The 18210-nt window shown below is 39.7% G+C and overlaps 1 protein-coding gene across 13 annotated transcripts in view; it reads right to left on the reverse strand.

The window, feature by feature from the left end:
- PTPRM (protein tyrosine phosphatase receptor type M) overlaps positions 1-18210 on the reverse strand; it is a 453822-nt gene that overhangs the window by 17586 nt on the left and 418026 nt on the right. For all 13 annotated transcript variants that reach the window (XM_032122179.1, XM_032122255.1, XM_032122222.1 and 10 more), the window contains 3 exons: positions 17429-17526; positions 4488-4604; positions 87-241 (listed from right to left, as the gene is read on the reverse strand). In XM_032122179.1, the coding sequence (XP_031978070.1) occupies positions 87-241; positions 4488-4604; positions 17429-17526 (370 nt within the window). The remainder of the gene's footprint in view (positions 1-86; positions 242-4487; positions 4605-17428; positions 17527-18210) is intronic.

The raw sequence follows: 18210 nt of genomic DNA on the forward strand, positions 1-18210 counted from the left end.
TATGTGGGGAATACACAGTAAAGGAGAAGCAAAGTAGGTCTTGAGTTTAGTGCAAACCACAACAGAGAGATTTGTGTTTTACCTACCTGCAGTGAACAACCAAAGGGCCAGCGTTTGGCGGACTCTTGGATTTGACCTGCCGTACAAATCCCAGCAGGCCCGTGGCATGGTACGGGACACCGTGGTCTGGCCAGCCCGTGAAGTGGAACTGACGTATTTCCCGAATCTCATGAGCACCTCTCTGTTAAAAAGGCAAGGGTTGAAATCTTCAAAAGTCTGAGCCTTGCTGAAAAGCGTCCACCCCCCACCGACATGATCTGTACAGACTGGTGGAGAGCTTCCTCATAGGAGGAGAGCAAGTTCAAAGGTTAGGTATCAACCGGTTTCAAAGCCTTCCAACAAAATTGAGTAAGCACCAGATTGGTCAGAAACTTTCAGCAACAAGAGAAATGCTCATCCCCGTATTTAAGTACTAGGCTGCTTTGCAAACTGTGGCCTTAGGATGCATGCCATGATCACAGAACAGGTCAGCAGCAAGGCTGAACACAGAGCACAGATGACCTTTTTTTTTCCCATTGCTCCACAGGGGTTTTGCTGCTGTCTTCAGGGAACTACAGCTTCAGCATAATTTTCCTTATCATTTGTCTCCTTCATTGGTCTGAAGGAAAAAGCTGAATAATAAGAAACCTTTTCGCACCTCCAATCATAGGGGCTGTGTTTATAGCCCTCCACATGCTCACCCTTCAGGTGATTTGCCACAGTCTACAAGGACATGGATATGGTGAGACAGGTATGAATGAGAAACTGATTGTGTAAGTAATTTTCTATGTGACTTTGGGGAACAGTTTGGATATTAGACGTGTGTATGCTAAGTTTTATTTTCTTACTGCTTCTATTTTCCCTTCCCCCTCTAAAAATGTAGCTGCCAGTATTTTATTCTCATTAGAAATCCACAGACTGGAGGCCATCACGCATAGTTCATAAGCAAACAGCAAAATTATGGCATATCATGTCTAGGCTGGACTAAATGTCAACAATATTAATAACTGGTAGTTTACAGCTTTTCTTCTTAAAGATGTATTTTCTGTCTTGAGATGGTTTGCATATAAAAGGTTTTATTCTCTTTGAATAATAAGTAATATAAGCTTCCTAATTTATTGCTATTATGCATTAGTCTGGGATTTTCAGTGGTGTAGCCAGTGCTACAGGACTAGAGAGGACTTAGTGTATGTTGGAGTCTGACAGCTCAGGCTGGGGGACTGTGGGGACAGGGCATCTACTCAGAGGAATATCTCATCTCCCCTGGAAATTGACACAAAAAGGCAGGAAAGGGAGAGGATTAAGAGCATATGAGGCAGTGGTGTGGACTGAGGAGATCACACCCTTTAAATAGAAATGACCTTATATCCTAAAAACCAATTTTAAAGCATACTGAAGCCCAGGAATAGAGAAAACAATGTGCATTTTAGGACAGTCTAGCAAACACGTCTCTTTGCTACTGTAAGCAAGAGCTTCAACTCTGTAGATGGCTCTGCTTAGTGGACGCAGTGTCTCAAACACTTTTACGTTGCATGTAAAAACCACCCGTGACCCTCCAAGAAACAAAGATCCCACAGAAAAAAGCAATGCCATGATTACACAAGCTGAGGACTGAAGTGAGTATCCCATACAAATTCTTCATACTATATGCAGCCTAGATTTTCAAACAATTTACAAAAAAAACCTGCCCCTCTAAAGCAATGTGCCCGTCTGCTACACAGATCAGGTTATGTCCTGTGCCTTAGTTGTGAAAAGGCTGTCTGTCAGGCTGACTGCATTTTTGTCTGTCATTGTTAACAGCTACTTAGGAAAGGTTTTGCATATAGGATACTTTTAATGAGTTTTCTTATTATATCTACAAAAGAATGATTTTTGTATCTAGCTTTCCTGCTGGTTTCTAAACCCAAAATAGCACACAACTGCATGAATCATAAAAACATATGCTCAGCTGGGAGAGACTGTATTTTTCACTTTTTCTTTCAGCTGAAACAAACAGAAAATGGTGTACACTGCTAAACCCTAGGATGTTAAAAAATTCTACAAAAACTTACGCTTCTGCTGTATGTTACTATTCATGTATGACTTACTCAACTGAGTTAACTGTTGTGTTGTGAAGAAACCCAAAGGAACTGCTTAATTCACACAATGCAAAGTGTATCAAGGAAATGGTCTTCAAAATCAGACTGCACTTTTAGGTTCAATTTTCTCAGTGTTATCCTCCTACCACACAATATCCATTTAAAAAAAAATTAAGTGATCAATTTATCTTCAAACAAATCAACTTCTAAATTGTACTTTAGGAGCAGGTATGAGATGTTCATCAACAAACAGAAAGGATCGTCAGAAGGGACTGGAGGTCTTGGAGTATTTGATTCCTCTGATTTTCCAAACATCTATGAGGTAGCTGAAGGCCAGAATTAGATCTTCCTTACCCCTCCTCCTCATCTCTACCACAATGGACAAGGCCAGTTCTTTTATTCCCACCCTTGCAGTTCATATGTGCTAAATCTTCAAATCATTCTGGATATCAGATGCTGTCCCCAGAAGTCACCCTGTACTGACACAGGGGGTTAGGCCACCTAAGGCACAGACAGAACTCTGCCATTTTTCCTGTTGAATGACTAAAGTTCCTGTTAGCCAAATGTGCAAGTCCTTTGGAACTGAGACTCCAATGTGTTCCAATACCACCTTTCACTTAGTATTATCTGCATGTTTGGTTAGGGTGTTCTCTCCTCATCATGCACCTTGACTTAGAGAAGGTGAAAAGTATCAGTCCCAGTACATCAGAAATATAAACTTGAGAGAAATATGGTGCAAGAGATGTACAGACTTAATGTTCCAGTACCATTGGAAGAGTTAAAAAATATGGAAAATAGAGTAAAAACAAATGTACTCAAACTACACTGACACTGCTTTTAGAGGCTTACTGAAAAACTACCAACTATTAAAAAGCAGTGTCTAAATGAAATCTTTTCAGATGGAGATTTTTTTAAAAGAAATAAAATGTTTAGTGCCTTTTATCTCTATCTGTTCTAATGCACTTATTCAAGACAGTTTGGTTATGTTCAACTGTAAAATCCTCTAGGTCTTTTCTTCAGTCCCAGTTAAGAAGCGAAAAGCTAACATCAAAGCATGAGCTTAAAATTTGCAGAATAGAAATCAACCAGTGCTTAATCTACTTCAAAGTGGAGCCAACATTTCTCATCTGTTTATTAAAAATACCTAAATGCAAGGAAACAACAGGCTTGAGTGAATTCAATAAACAATATGTATAGTGGTAAACATGATACAATATTTCAGTTCATTCAAACCACGTAATTCTATTATCATTACCCTCAGGTTTCTGTATGGATGCATATTTAAGTATAAGACTGAACAGTAAAACAAGAAAAAACCCTAATTCCTTTGTTACTCTGGACATATGTACAGAGACCCTGTGGGGTAGTGTTTTTGCCAGTTTCAGGTACCTGGTGCAGGATTCTTTGATGCTAAATATTATGTTTTTCAAACCCATAAATGAATACTAGTTCAGCATTAGAGAGAACCAATAAATCACAGGTACTGCAACTAAATCAAAAGAAGCTTTCTAAGCTAATTAGTTGAAAATCTACTCATGGTGAGGGAGCATTATTTCAGTGTGCCATTAGGAATATCTAGTCTTCCAAAGAGGCCCTTTCCTTGGAATTTTACAACTCAAATGAATCCTGATACATACAATTAAAACATTTCAGGCCTTTAACGAGTCTGAATGAAACTGCTGAATTGACACAAAATGCATGGTACACTTCACCGACCCTGCCTGTTCTCACTTTCAGTAGGTACCTTATTTGTTATTTGTATGTTTTCCATATATTGCAAGCTGTTTGGGGGAGCTGCAAGTTCTACAAGCTACAAAGCATCAAACAAATGCATGGCATTATTCTAACAAGCAGTAATACAACACACTGATTGGAACTCTCCATGTAAAGACAGACTCCAATTTCCCCAAGAAGGGAAATTGCTTTGAGAAGAACAGTAGTTTGTTAGAGCTGTCTCTCTTCAGACCAGGCACACTCTGGCCCAAGAGATAAGAGGTATTCCCTACCAGAGACTTCTGAGTAATGTTGCATGCAGCCTCTGGTACGGACAGAAAATGATTGTGGGCAACATAAGTCAGGAAAGCAGCACAAATGTGTTTCTCAATTGATTGCTGGGAGGGAGGCTTCGATTTCTCCTAGGCAAGGAACATCACTTTTTCTAACTCAGGCAGGGGCCAACAGTGATGAAAAGCAGACAGAAGTGGCTGCATTTAAAGAAAAACACGGATTACCATAAGAGGGCGGTAGTCGTTTACCCAAAAATACCTACAAACCCAGGATGTCAGTCAAAAGATTTAACTTTCCCTTGTTGAATCTGTATGGAAGTGGCAGATACTACTGTATTTAATAAAACTGAATTTGGAAACTTACCTTTTCTACAGCAAATGTTCGAATCACATATTCAGCCAGGAGCTCTGTTTCTATTAGGGTAACTTTAATGTCTTTATATATCTCTGTGTCATCTGGCCAGTATTTGCAGCATTTGACCTTTAAAAAATACAAAAGAAATTAAGGTTCATTTATTTTAGAAGGTTCATACAGAATCCATTTTGCATTCTGTGCAATGATTTCTGATTTAAAATGCAATCATGCACAGAATGGTCACATTTTCTGCATGTGGAAATGTTTAGTGTTTGAGGGACATTACCTCCTCTCTTTTTAAGACAGCTTTCAGAGTTGCAGGTGAGCTTTGTGTTGTGGTTAGTGAAGTAAGGCAAATTTGTTTGGAGCACAAAGGATATTTATACCCTGCACAGTTCAGTTATGGTAACTGTTCATTTCCTGTGCTTTCCAAAGCAGTGTGTCCAGAGGGACAAATACCACCAGAAGTTTTTTCCCCAACTGCTACCTGTTGATTTGTCTCAAAAATATCTTTCTACCTTCTAAAATAAAAGTGTTTTGCAGACAGGAAGGAGACCTCATTACAGTCAACAGCTTCCTCATGAGGGGAAGAGGAGGGGCAGGCACTGATCTCTTCTCTGTGGTGACCAGTGACAGGACCGAGGGAATGGCCTGAATCTGTGTCAGGGGACGTTTAGGATGGATATCAGGAAAAGGTTTTTCACCCACAGGGTGGTTGGGCACTGGAACAGGCTCCCCACGGAAGTGGTCACAGCACTAAACCTGAGAGTTCAAGCAGTGTTTGGACAATACTTTCAGGCACGTGGTGTGACTCTTTGGGATGGTGTTGTGCAGGGCCAGGAGCTGGACTTTGATGATCCTTGTGGATTCCTTCTAACTCAAGATATTTATTGTATGAATCTCTATTTTTAGAAAAGCACCTGTTTTCTCAGATTAACTTTCCAAAGGAACTGATGAGCAGTCAAATAGCAAAACTCAGTGCTTGAAGTCAAGAGCTGAGTTTAATGCCCTGGCTTTAACCATTCTAACTCTATATAGCTTAACTACTAATTCACTAGATAACTCCAAACATTACGGGTAGGATTCATCTCACTTAGCTCAACTTAAACTGCTATTTTTTAAAAGTGGATGATTTGAGGACTGTATATGATGATGTAGATAGCTGACAGACTTAAGAATTTTCTCCTCCTTCCCATTTGTGTGGACAAAGTGGTGGGCTGGGAAGCTAACACATTACTTATATCTCTCTCTTACTCTGCTTTATCATGGTAATAGCTATGCTATCACCACTGCATCTGGCCACCATCCAGTAGCGCTGTACATGCTAGGAGTGGCATCTGTTATACATCTGCTGCATGGAACAGTTTCTCTCTTTCTCTCACCAAAGGGAAAATTAAAAATGGATCTTTTAATACACTTAAATCTAGTTTACCTAAATAAGCACTTAAATGAATTGGGTAAAAAACTCAAGCACTTTAAATATTCAATGGAAAACTGATAGAAAAAAATTCAACTTCACAACTGATACGAGTATTTCTCAAACACATTTTCATGCAAAAATGTTTGGATTACTACCATGTCTAATCTTGAGCAAAAGGTAAAACAGATGAATGTGTGTATAAGCATACACTGAAAACTGTAATGCATGATTCAAATGATTTATTTATATAAACTCCAGGTTCAGTATATAGAGGATTATGCAGAGAGTCAAACCCTGTTCTGTCAAGAAGAAGAAGAAAATACTTTCCTAAGCATTTGTTTCCAGAATGAAGCTGATAATCCTGTACAACCCTTCTTTACTGTCTGGATGGATGGGAGGTCTCACCCCATCACAGTAGTGACATTGGCTGATAAAACAGTAAGGTTGTCCAGGCAGGGTCAGTAGTTCTGGCCCTTTTTCTGACTTGTTAGCAGGATAAAATTTAAATCGGAATAGAACTTGAATCAGAATAGAGTTGAAGGGCTGGAAAAACACAGCCCCACATCAGGATCCTCTTCAGAGAAAAAGGGTAGTAGTCTGGTCAGAAGTGCTGGCTCCCAGCCACAAAATTATACAAGCATCCTAACAGCTTGTTCCTGCTTACACAGCTGATGGAAAGCTCCTAGAGCAGAGCTGAAGTTCAGGTAGCTTTATAAGCAGGTTTTTATTTATTTTTCTATGCTTGTCTTCAGACCTAGTAACTGCATTAGTATTGGCTAAAAAAATTCTTTTTCGTCTTCAGATTTCATCTGGTATTAAGGGTGATTTCAGGATGACTGGCAACACCAGAGTTCCCTTCCATGGTGAGAGGCTTGGAGCTGGGACCCTGGACAGTGCTCGGCACTCCTGGAAGAGGGCAAGGGTAGCAAGACTGCTCCCCCCACCATGCTCAAGAGCCAGCAAGCTGACAGGGTGCCAGAGGGGAGGAGAAGGTTTCCACCCACCAAAGACCAAACTGAGGGCCATTCCCAGGATGCCTAAACAACAGGATCTCTGACAAATGCATATTCATCTCTAAAGCGAATCTATCCACTGTAAGCAATGAACAAACATTTCAAAAGCATTAAACGTTGCTGCAAGCAGTTTAGTAGCTACTGCTGCTATCTGTTGTTGCATCTACTTGATATTTATTCAGATCTTATCTTGTTCAGATGCATTTCCAAAAATCCTCTCATGGAAGCTAAGTGAAAAACACTGAATGCTCATTGTTTTGTCTGTGTTGTTAAAATAATCCAGAAAATTCACATTGTTCAGATTCCTCAGGCCAGCAAACTGACCCTTTTATAGTCATTGCCAGAAACTCTTTGAAACAGGGTTTTCCTACCTATGGCTAAGATGATTTTTTGACTCCTCATGAAGAGTAAGACAATTCACACTGCCTCTGGGCTGGAGCCCACTGACAACCCCTTCTCTGGAGCTGATTCCCTTTTCCTGTCTGTTCACGTATCTGTTCCATAGGTGGAACCTGAACCACACAGAGAGGGCCAATGCACGTAGGAAGGGAGCAGCTGCAGCAGTGATCCCAGGCACAGCACTGCTCATCAGCACGTCTCTGTTGCTAACTTTAGCCTTGTTTCTTTCTGATGGGTGCCTGCCATCCTTGAAACAGCTCTAGTTAAGCAAAATAAACAATCGGAGGGGAAAAAAAGCAACCCTGGCTGAATGAAATTGCTCTTTCCTTGAAGGAAAACATGCTCGTTTCTAACTTGCTAAGTCCACACAGTCTGGATTATGGCTAACAACTAGAGACAATTCAGAAAGACCAATTTAGAAGACCACAGTCCCTGTGTTCTTATGCCTCAGCTGCTGGATTTGATTCCATTCTTTTTTAAACCTTATTTAAGATGATACAGTGGAATAATTAGGGAAGCACTGGGAGATGTTGCACAGAAGTTATAGCCTTTTGTGCCGCATGCAGCTTGGCCCCGCTGGGGATTTCTTACTCTGCTGCACAGGGGATTTTGGGCACGGAGCAGACTGGAGCTGAGCAGAAGGATCCATGACAACACAATTTCCTGAAAACTCTCCCAAGTGGAATAGGGGCTGTAAAAGCCATGGGAACCATGCCAGAATTGCAGCCAGAGCCACAGACCAACTGATGATTCACTTACTAGCAGGCAAAAAAACCCTAAACCCAACTTTATTTTAATTCAGGCTTTTCCCCTACTTTTGGCTCTTGTTCTGCAATGCTCTGCACGTGCTGAGCTCTGGACCTGAGAACTCCATGGACTCCTGATGAACCAAAAGTCAAGTAAATGCTTAAAGATCCATCTCCCATCTCCTCTAGGACCACCCAAATAAATGAAAAGGTGTCTTAAAGACAGAAGCAGATTAACTATCGGAAATCAAAATCACATTTATAAATGCGTATTGGATCAGAGCCTTTATTTGTACAAGACAAGACAATTGCAACAAAATAGAATATGGTTTTACTCATTAAATATGAGAAACACTGCTGGTAGCATATGCTCATTTTTTCTTTTTAGCACAGCTTTAGCTACCATAACTTGACGAATCTCTTTTCCATTTTATAAACATTTGGTACGTGTTTTACAAAAAAAGCCTTACTAACAGAAGGTTTAACTAAATAATTGATACATGATTCCAGAACTGAATATTAAATGCACTAGACTTTTTTTTTCCACACAGTTGCTACCATAACAGTAAATATCATCCTCAAACCAGAAAACATAATTTTGAAATCTCATCTGAGCAGAATTATAATTGAGAGTTTGTTCACATACACCCCACATTTATATCTTACCACATGCCAAAAAATACAGATGTTCATCAGAAGATGAGATAAAAGGATGATTGCCAGAGACATAATGAAAATGCTCTGGTTTAATCTATTCATCCCAAGGTACACTGTCCAATTGTTTCAAACATGTTTATTTTACGAATAATTTTAGAAATCTGGAGAAGAGAATTATCTACTTCCACTCTCTAGTTCCATCCCCCAGTAAAATAGTCCAATGTGTGAAACTTAAAATTAAAAAAGAACGTGGAAAGTTGTAGATGCTAGTTCTAAATATAACAAATAATGTAGGCTGTGGATGGCTAATGAACATGAATTGTGACTTCTGAAGCTATATATTTAACCGTTTGGAAATGTGACACGTAGCTAAAGGCAGTAGGAAAGTCAGGACAGTAATTCATTTACCTAGAATTTTGGAATAGGAGTAGTATTACAGACTTAATATGTGAGCTGGCTGTGAAATACACTTTGTAGTCCACACAGCACCATTTAAATAACACTGATTATTCAAAGTTTCCAATTTCCTTTGATTCTGAAATATTCTTAGCAAGAGGGTGATATAACTGACTATGCCCTGCATGGATTGTCATTAGTGAAGAGCAGTATTATACATTCTAATTTAAAATTAATCCTGAACTAAGTAATGACTAAGTCAGACATAAATTTTGAAGTGAAACCTCTTGGCTATAAAATGAAACAGCCAACCAAGCTCACTGGTAAAATTTTTAACAGCTTTTACAGATGTAGCTCGGATAACATCATATACTTTTATTTGGCTGACTTCAAGTAAAAGAATATCCAATAATTGAAAGTTTTTTTATTTAAATACTTTTCAAACAAAAAATGTATTATGATATAAGAACATTTTATATGTTATAAAACAACCTTTGACAGAAGATAAAACCCAGTCTTCCTTTTTAAAATTTTCTTTTGTTTGCTTTTGAACAAGCCTGTTATTAGTTTTATACCTCATTTTACAGTTTTCTAAAAGAGATGTGGAAGACTATTGAGAAATACAATATTTGAGATACTGTTTGGCACCATCAGATGAATGGGTCTCTGAGAAGTCAGCCAGAAGTCTTTATGTTGTTCACAGCTGCCAGGGTGGGGAGAGATGTCTCCATGAATTTTACTAGCTCAGTCTAACTTCTTCCAGGCACGACTCAGAGCTGACATAGTTCTCCACCTTCTGCTGCCCTAAGCTGCCCCAGCAGTGCAGCCCTAAGTTGCCTGGTGGGTGCACTCTCATTCAGCTTCTGCCCAGAAGAGCTGGCTTTCTGGAGATGTCCAGCAGCAGCCAGAAACTAATGCTTTCCACCTGACAAAATGAGTGTGATCCCTTTGTTCTCAAGACCCAGGTATTCTGTTAGCATGCCATCAACTGGCAGACTGGTTAGATGAAATTAAGATGGCAGGCCAAACCCATGGTGTGGCCGTCCTTTGACCATAAAGAAGATTTGGTCTGGAAGAGTTGCTTTAGGGTTGCTTTGGGTTGCGTTGCACTCTTGCCTCCATTGCAGAGCGCAATTCCAACAGAGGAATGTGGATTGTCTCTGTTTCACTGCTTACGTTTAGGCAGTTTAGTGCACCTCAGTACAGCCCTGGAGGATGAAAGGCTGAGCACAGAACACATGAGGAGGGTGGCTACAGGATTAGCCGGAGCTCCTCGAAGTCTGTCTTAATTCCTGACACAAACGTGAAATCATGGGTCTATTTCTCACATCCTGTGCTCCAAGGACCTGATGTGCCTGCATCCAGCAGCACAGCCTGTTCTCTGAACCATGGTTCCATTCCAAGAGCAGTATCATACCATTAGCTGGGTAGATAGCACCACCTAGTTAGTGGATTGCCTTCTGGCTCTAAAACCTGATCATCTGATGTTAGCTTAGACAGATCTACGTGTTACTCTACTGGGTAAAGTAAAACTGTGCCTCCAGGATACTTCTCCCTTCACAGAGAGACTGAGAGATAATTTCAAGACTGCTGAGGTGAGGAGACTTGCAGTTAGGAAGCCATTTTGCTAGCCCTGACATTTCAACTAAGAAGCTGAACCCCTCCCTCTTTGCAAACTGCACCTAAAGTTGCATCCTACACCTTGGTGGCACTTCAGTTAGTCCAACAAAGGGGTCAGTGCATTTGTGTATCCTTAAACCTCTTTAGTTCATTTCTCAAAGTGAATTATCTCAATTGGATTAGTAAGCATTAAGATATTAATCTGTGTTGATTAACATTCTTTGAAACGTAGCTTTTCCTGCAGATGAGAATACAACAAAACACTGAGAGCTGAACCCATGTCTGCTCTGAGAGACATGGGACGGTGCTGAATGCCTGCAGCTTGATGTTCTGTTTCATGATGCTCACATTGCTAATCTGGGCACATCTTCTTTAAATAATTGCAAAGAGTCCTTCCTTCTCTTTCCTGAAGAACAACAGACAAATTTTTCCCTAAGGGTTCCTTCCCTACGATGTATAATGCAGTAATGCAAACTTGTTATTTCTGGTTAAAAATCCAGAAATATGAAATCTATTTTGATGACTAGAAGGGTTCACTGACTTGAAAGATTAAGAATAATTTAAAATTTTGATTGTTTTTCTGTTTATCTCATTGATATTCTGTAGAAGTATAAACTGTACTCTATCCAATAAGAGATACTAGAATTACAGTGAAACTAAAAGTATAACAACAGAATATAATACCTTGTGCTTATGTATCATAAGCACAAATTCCATTTTTTGAGGGTAAACACGATTAGGAAAAAAATTTTTTGTGAATGGGGAAGGATACTGTTTATATATTTAAGAGGTTGGGACTAGAATTACCTTTTCCCTCTTATTTATAAAATGTTGTTTCTTTCTTTCAGTAGAAAAGTTAAAATGAAACTTTAGTCACCTTAGTATGCATACAAACTCTTTGGCACACCTCCTAAGGAGCATTAACACCAGTATCCTGAATTAATTCCAGTGTAGGTAATTTGGCTTATTACATTTAGAGGCAGTTTCAATTAGATGGAGTGTTCTTCCATTTATACTAAATACAAATGTGCTGTTTGTGAGACGTGCTGAAAAGTGACTGTGTTTCATCTCTGCAAGATCACAGTATTGGGTGATCTGAATCTTAAATACAATTTGAGTTTACCTTTGTTTATTAGAAGGATCTTCTGCATGGAAGATTCTCAAAACTTGTAAAATGTGTAAGTACAGACTTCATAACAGCTTTGTAATAAAAATTTCTGTTTTCATTCTAAGCGTAGGTGGTAAGTCCATTGGAAGTTTCACATAGTTTTTATGTTGATGAAATTTCCTATGAAGTTTTTGTTTTTTCTTTCAATCTGTTTTCAGTAAGATGTCTTTGGTCAGGGTTTTATTTAGCAGTGTCTTGGGGTGATTTTATGATAATACTATATCCCCCTATCGTCTGCTTTATGCCCAGAAATGGGTCCCATAGCTTTAAGCTGGGTCCAGGAGAGGGGGGAGAGAAGCCAAGGGGGAAATTCCTCGGCGCGGTGTGAGCTCACCTCCCCCATGTTGCTTGGCTCTGATTGCACAGCAGAGAGAGTACATTCTTTACTTTTAGATACCTCCTTTTTTTATTAGCTGAGGCAAGAAGTTTCTCTGGGACTACAATAGCATTTCTCCAGTGACATCTGTGGCTTTTCCTGGGACTGTTTGGCTTAGCTGTGATCTGAGAATCAGATCATCGGACACTGCGGACTGGCGGGAACCCCACATCCCGGCCTTGGACCTCGGGAGCCAGCTACAGACACAACTCTAAAGCCACCAACTTTCTCTGCATCAAGGAGGTTTCACATCTTAACAGTTATTAACTTTTTTTCCCGCGCCCTGCAGGCACTTTGTTTGTTAAATAAATAGTTTTTTTCACTTTCATCCAAGAAATTCCTTTCTTATCAGCGGGGGAGGGAGCGCTGAAACCTGTCTTCTTTAGAGATGACATTCATTCCAGAGCATTTTCCTCCTAAACTTGTCTCAAACTGAGACAAGCCGTTTGTCTTGGATGTCTAATCTCTGTCAGTAACCCAAATTATCATCAGGTAGATCTGAAGAAGATCTGGTTCATCATAAAGACTTTTGGGTTTCATTTGTTAAGGAAACATATTTGAATCTATTCAAGAAATGTCTCTTGAATGCTGACCAATGCTGCACATCTGGAGAACCCAAAGACATGAACGTATGACTGCTTAGGGCTGTGCCCATACTGGCTTTCCTAAGAAAAACAACCCTTTTCTGACACCATTTATCTTATAACAAGTAATGCTTTTTAGCAAGCCAGCATCAAGGAGATATTCTCTCTGTCAGAAGACCATTGTATGAATCTCCTCGCTGTCGTGTGGAACCCAACACTCTTTTAAGCATGAAAAATCGGAGTCATCCCCATTTCTGCAGTGGAGTGCCACCTATATAACATGTTAACCACAGGTCCAGGAAAACAAACCAAGGAGAAGCTAAACCACCACTGTATTCTTTCTTTTCCCCTATGCAAATACAGCCCTTCCGGCTCCTGGGAAGGAAATGTCACCTAGGAAGAGGCTGTTTGGGTAGCACAAAGGTGTGGGCGCAGGCACTGGGGCTATTTACCAGTTTGCGGCTGACCTTCATTCCCGTTTGTGTCACATCCATTCTGTTGTAGTCAACCTTGCTTCCTTTCACAAAAGAGGGTCTTTTGTGTGCTTATTAACACTATTAGCACTGGCTGTTTTCTAATTCCAGATAATAATTGAGAAACTCTAATTACTGTAACTACTATGCTCCTGGGGTGAGCTTTTATTTTTTATAATTATTTGTAGGGATTTTGTTTGTGAATACTCTGTTATATTAAAAGCATGACAGACAATCATAAGTCCTTGCAGTGCATTTATTTATCAACCACCTCCACTGAATTTCACCAGTGCATTTCACCATTTATTAGTCAGATATTAGAAAATTTCTTCTGCCTCAAGCAAGTGGGAGAGAAAGTGACTACTGACAAATGACAAATAATGTGACACGCCAAGTTTGATTCTGCCAGCTAAGTATTAGTACCAACCCAACAAGAGCAAAGATGGAGGTGACAGCTAGATGGCACAATTGAATATATTCTAAATCCTCCCACCATGCTTCTTCAAGGGAGACAGAAATCTTTCAATGTGTGCAAACACTGAAACAAATCAAGAACAACCTGAGACTTTGGCCAGTACACCTTGATCCTGTTCCCATTGCTTTTCTGTGTCTTTTGGAGTTTGCCCTCCAGAGTAGTCTCTTGGTTAAGTAAGCAAGATGTTCTTCTGTGTCTATTTTATGATCACCCCTGGTGATCATAACATCATCACACTGGTGGATAAAATTTTTTGTTTTTTATAGAATAATCCACCAGATTAAGATAAATCTCTCAGGTGAAGATGGTCCCTGAAATTACACGATCTTCAGTTGCTCTACCACTTACAGACATGGGCATGGAGGCCTTCTGCATTAATATAATCCAAAATACATTACTTTGAAATAGCTTGTTGTCACACTGATATAATTATATGAGTCTTAATTCTTGGTTATGCTTTTTATCCATTATCCATTTTATCTTATTTATCCATGTGTGGCTTGGAAAATTCTGATTCTTGGACCATTACCATTGATTACTTGTCGTTTTCTTTCGGTGAACTTCATTGTGCGTGAAAAGTTGTTGATCACAGCATGAAGAAGACAGAGTCCTTTTTTTAAGGTTGTTTCAAGGGCTGCTTATTTGTTTAGGGTTTTTTTGGTAAAAGTTGTTACATCAACCTAGGCCAACCTTAACTAAGCACCACTTCACCATCCTTTATCAAAGAACTGTTCATGCAACTCAGCAATGCTTTTTCTAAATGACTGTGAGACCTCATTTAGATTTTTAATAAACAGTCACATTCTAATGAGGTCTTCATAAAACTGACTAAATATGTTTAGAAATCATTAGCTTAAATTATCAGTACAAAAGTCTCCTTAGGGAGCCCTGCAGATTTTGTGATAAGACTTCTGGCAGATGGATTAGTGTAACAGCGCAAGCTAGTTCTGAATTTCCACAGGACCAGTGTAAATGTGAGTGACTGGGTAACAGGCTACTAGATAAAGAGCTAAATGTCCCTCAGGTGGGTTCATTAAAGAGAGAAAACAATCAAAACACATTTTGGTGCCATTTAAATACCAGGTGCACAGCAGTCTGCAGGTGCCAGAAACACTGACAAAGGCCCCTTGCTGGAACACACAAGAGCTTAAAGGGATGCATGGTTCTGACAAGTGTGCCTCAGATAATGACAGATATTGGCAGATGTACCTGGACTCTGCTGGAAGGTAATGCGGGGACTGAGTCATTTGCAGCAGGTGCCTGCATTAGGGACAGCCTCATGGTGATTCCTCCAGCAGCAATTAAAACAGTCCTGATGCATAATGCTCCAGGGCATGATGCAAGTTCCTAGCACTGATTTAATGACTATCCAGCCAGTCCTGGTAAACAAATACACATAGACCCCCTCAATGATTAATTCATGAAGGCCGTACACTGTGTGGCAAACATGTTAAATTTTGAAAATTCTTCCTTCCTGGAAATGCAAAAGAATTCTCCCCCTTGGCTTACAATGGGTCAACACAGTTAAAAAATAAAAATAATAAACCCCTGTAAATCTTATACCAGTGATAGCAATTGAAATAGAAAACCTCAGGTTTGGTAAGGTTATAAAGTTTGCCCTACAGGAATGCTACCAAAAGGTCCATTAAAATCATTACTACTCAAGGTGGCACAGAGCTTGTGTTGGGGGTTGCAGGACAGATGGTGTGTTTGTAATTTGCCTCCTTATTGCTCAGGATTCCAGCCCTGGGAGTGGCAGAAAAATACCAATGGAGGAGTGACTGCATTGTTCTGTGGCTCATATGATTTTATTTCCATTAAAAGCTCATTTCAATTTCTGCTCTCTGATCTCACCTATGCTGGCCTCCAGAGAAAGGAAGAACAAAGTAATTTCTACCACTGCCAGAAACAACAAAGCTGCAGATCTGTATCCCACTAGGACTCTTGCACCCTGAAGAAATCTCCATGGTGGCACAAACCATTACTTACTGCTGTGGGAATGTGCTGTGCACCTAAATGCTGTGAGCGGAGGCTGCCAACACTGGCATCAAGACTGGTGTCTCCCTTGCTGACATCCGACAGTTCACTCTAATTGGTGCTTCCAAATACTGACTTTGGGAAAACAGTATGTGGTTTGATGCAGAATGCTGTTTTTGCTCTCAGGCTTGTTTATTCATACCCTGAAAACATCCCTTTTTAAGTTGTTCGCTTGGGTACTTATGAATGTGCATAAAGCTTTAACAAAGAGGTTTGCTGGAGAGCTTCCTACTCTTACAAATCCATCCGTTTTGAATTGATACGTGACCATCCAGCTATTTCTACCTTCTTCCTCACTCAAGGGACTGCATTTTTAAAGTGGTCTCCATGATCCCTCTTTGCCTCTGCAATTAGTTGTACATGTGTTCCTGCAGCAGGTGTTAATTGCAGTCACAATCTCCATCTTTTTTATATCTAAAAATAGTACTGGCACCTGATCTGTTAGCAGGCTTGAGCACACAGATATCTACATGTTAGGATTTATATTAGCAGTTCACAAAGGACGTACGGCAGAATAAACTGAGATTGCAAAACTGGACTTGCTAAAAAGAACTTTAACTCACACCACATAAACAGTGCTCTCTCTCTCCTAATGCAAATGCCACAGGGCAGAGGGGCTATCAGACACTCCACCAGTGTGAAATTAAAACATCTCTTAAAACCGTGCTGCTCAAACTGGGATGTGTGCATTTGACTTCTTATTTCAACACTTCGATTTACAGTAATTGCAGTAGTTCCCATAAAAGCAGTGGGGGTTTTTTCATACCAAATGAAAGCTATATGCCAAATTCCCAAGCAAATTTTCTTGAAAAAAACATCCCAGATGAGACCTAAGACAGCAGTGTACAGACAAAACAGTAAATGAAAAGACTCGGTTATTGACAGTTGTGAGGAACAAAGAAAAAGGTTCAATTCAATACTTGTTGAAAACAAAATTAGCCATAAAGACTAGAGTAGGAGGCCTACTTCAGAAGTTATCAAGCTAAGAAAGAGAAGTACACAGTATCAATCAGGGAACTCAAACTTTCCTTTACCCGAACATAACCTCCTGATCAAGGAACAGTGCACAAATGTGTAATTTTTTCTGTTTTAGTCCAGAAGGCTTACAGGAAGGAAAAGCCAAACAAACCAGATCGATTTAGACAAACATACCAAGAAGCAATTTCATAGTTTAACTACGTTTCTCAGACATCTGTTTCAGAATGACTCCCCCTTAGTCTCCCTTAAAAAAATAGAGATGATTCCGTACCTTGTTCTGCAACAAATTCACTGATTTTCTTAAGAGAAATCATATATCTGAGATATGTACAAAGAAAGATATGATACCTCCCCTCTTTGTCAGTCTTTGCAGGCTCTGCTGTACAGAATGCAGCTTTATCAGTCACTTTTTCATTGTGCTAATGTTATCAAAGCCAAGCATCCAAGGCATGTTTAAAAATAATTGATAATGAACCTCTCAGCACAGGCAGTCCTACATATTTTATGCGCTACAGTTAGTATGTAAGCACCTTGTTGGTCTGTTATTTAATTTCAAAAAGCAAACACCTTGGATGTCTTTCATTTTTTTAAGTACAAAAATCACTTACCCTTCCCACTTCTACGAGATTAGTAACCATGATTATGCTGGCTGTGTTTTCATGCCATACCATTCTCCAGAAGTCATATATTGTCTCCTGCATTGGTCCTGAAACAATAAATCAAATGAAAGGTTACCATCTGAAAGTCTCATGATTGGAAGCTTGTCTCTGGGGAACTTTGTGAAACTGTGACTATACACATATATTCATATCACTATCATCATATTTTTCATTTAGGGTCGGTCAATTTCTTTCCTGTCATCCTACCTATCTGCATTTAAGTATTTTTCTCCTGAAATAGTGTTCTGAAAGAAAGTTAGTTCTCCAGCACTTAGGTATTTATCTCCATAACACCCAGAAGTGGAATTATAAAAAATGGATAACATCACTCTTTCTTTTAGCAATTGGATGATAACCTAGGGAAGGTGTATTTGGAATGAAATGAGCCTCAATGGACTATGTGGCCTTTCCTAGTTTCTAGTATTTTTCCTAGTATACACTATCCATCAAATTAGCTCAGCTCCTGAATTGTAGTTCCTGAAGTGAGACAGAAGTTACAGTTTTTTTGCTGCAGTATATCACTTTGCAAAACAGTGGGGAAAGCAGCAAAGAAACCTGACATGCCATGGGAGTGTGTCCTCTGCAGTGTTTTCCCCAACAACCTGTGTGCTTCTGTTCATGAACACACAGGGCTGCCTCCAGCATCATGCTGAAGCTGGGTACCAGCTCACAGGAAGTGCTATAGAAATGTAAAATGTTGAGAAAAAACACATCTCTTTGTGTGTACCTGG

Source organism: Corvus moneduloides, chromosome 1 (assembly GCF_009650955.1).
Source record: "Corvus moneduloides isolate bCorMon1 chromosome 1, bCorMon1.pri, whole genome shotgun sequence".
In the NCBI taxonomy this organism is placed as follows: Eukaryota; Metazoa; Chordata; class Aves; order Passeriformes; family Corvidae; genus Corvus; species Corvus moneduloides.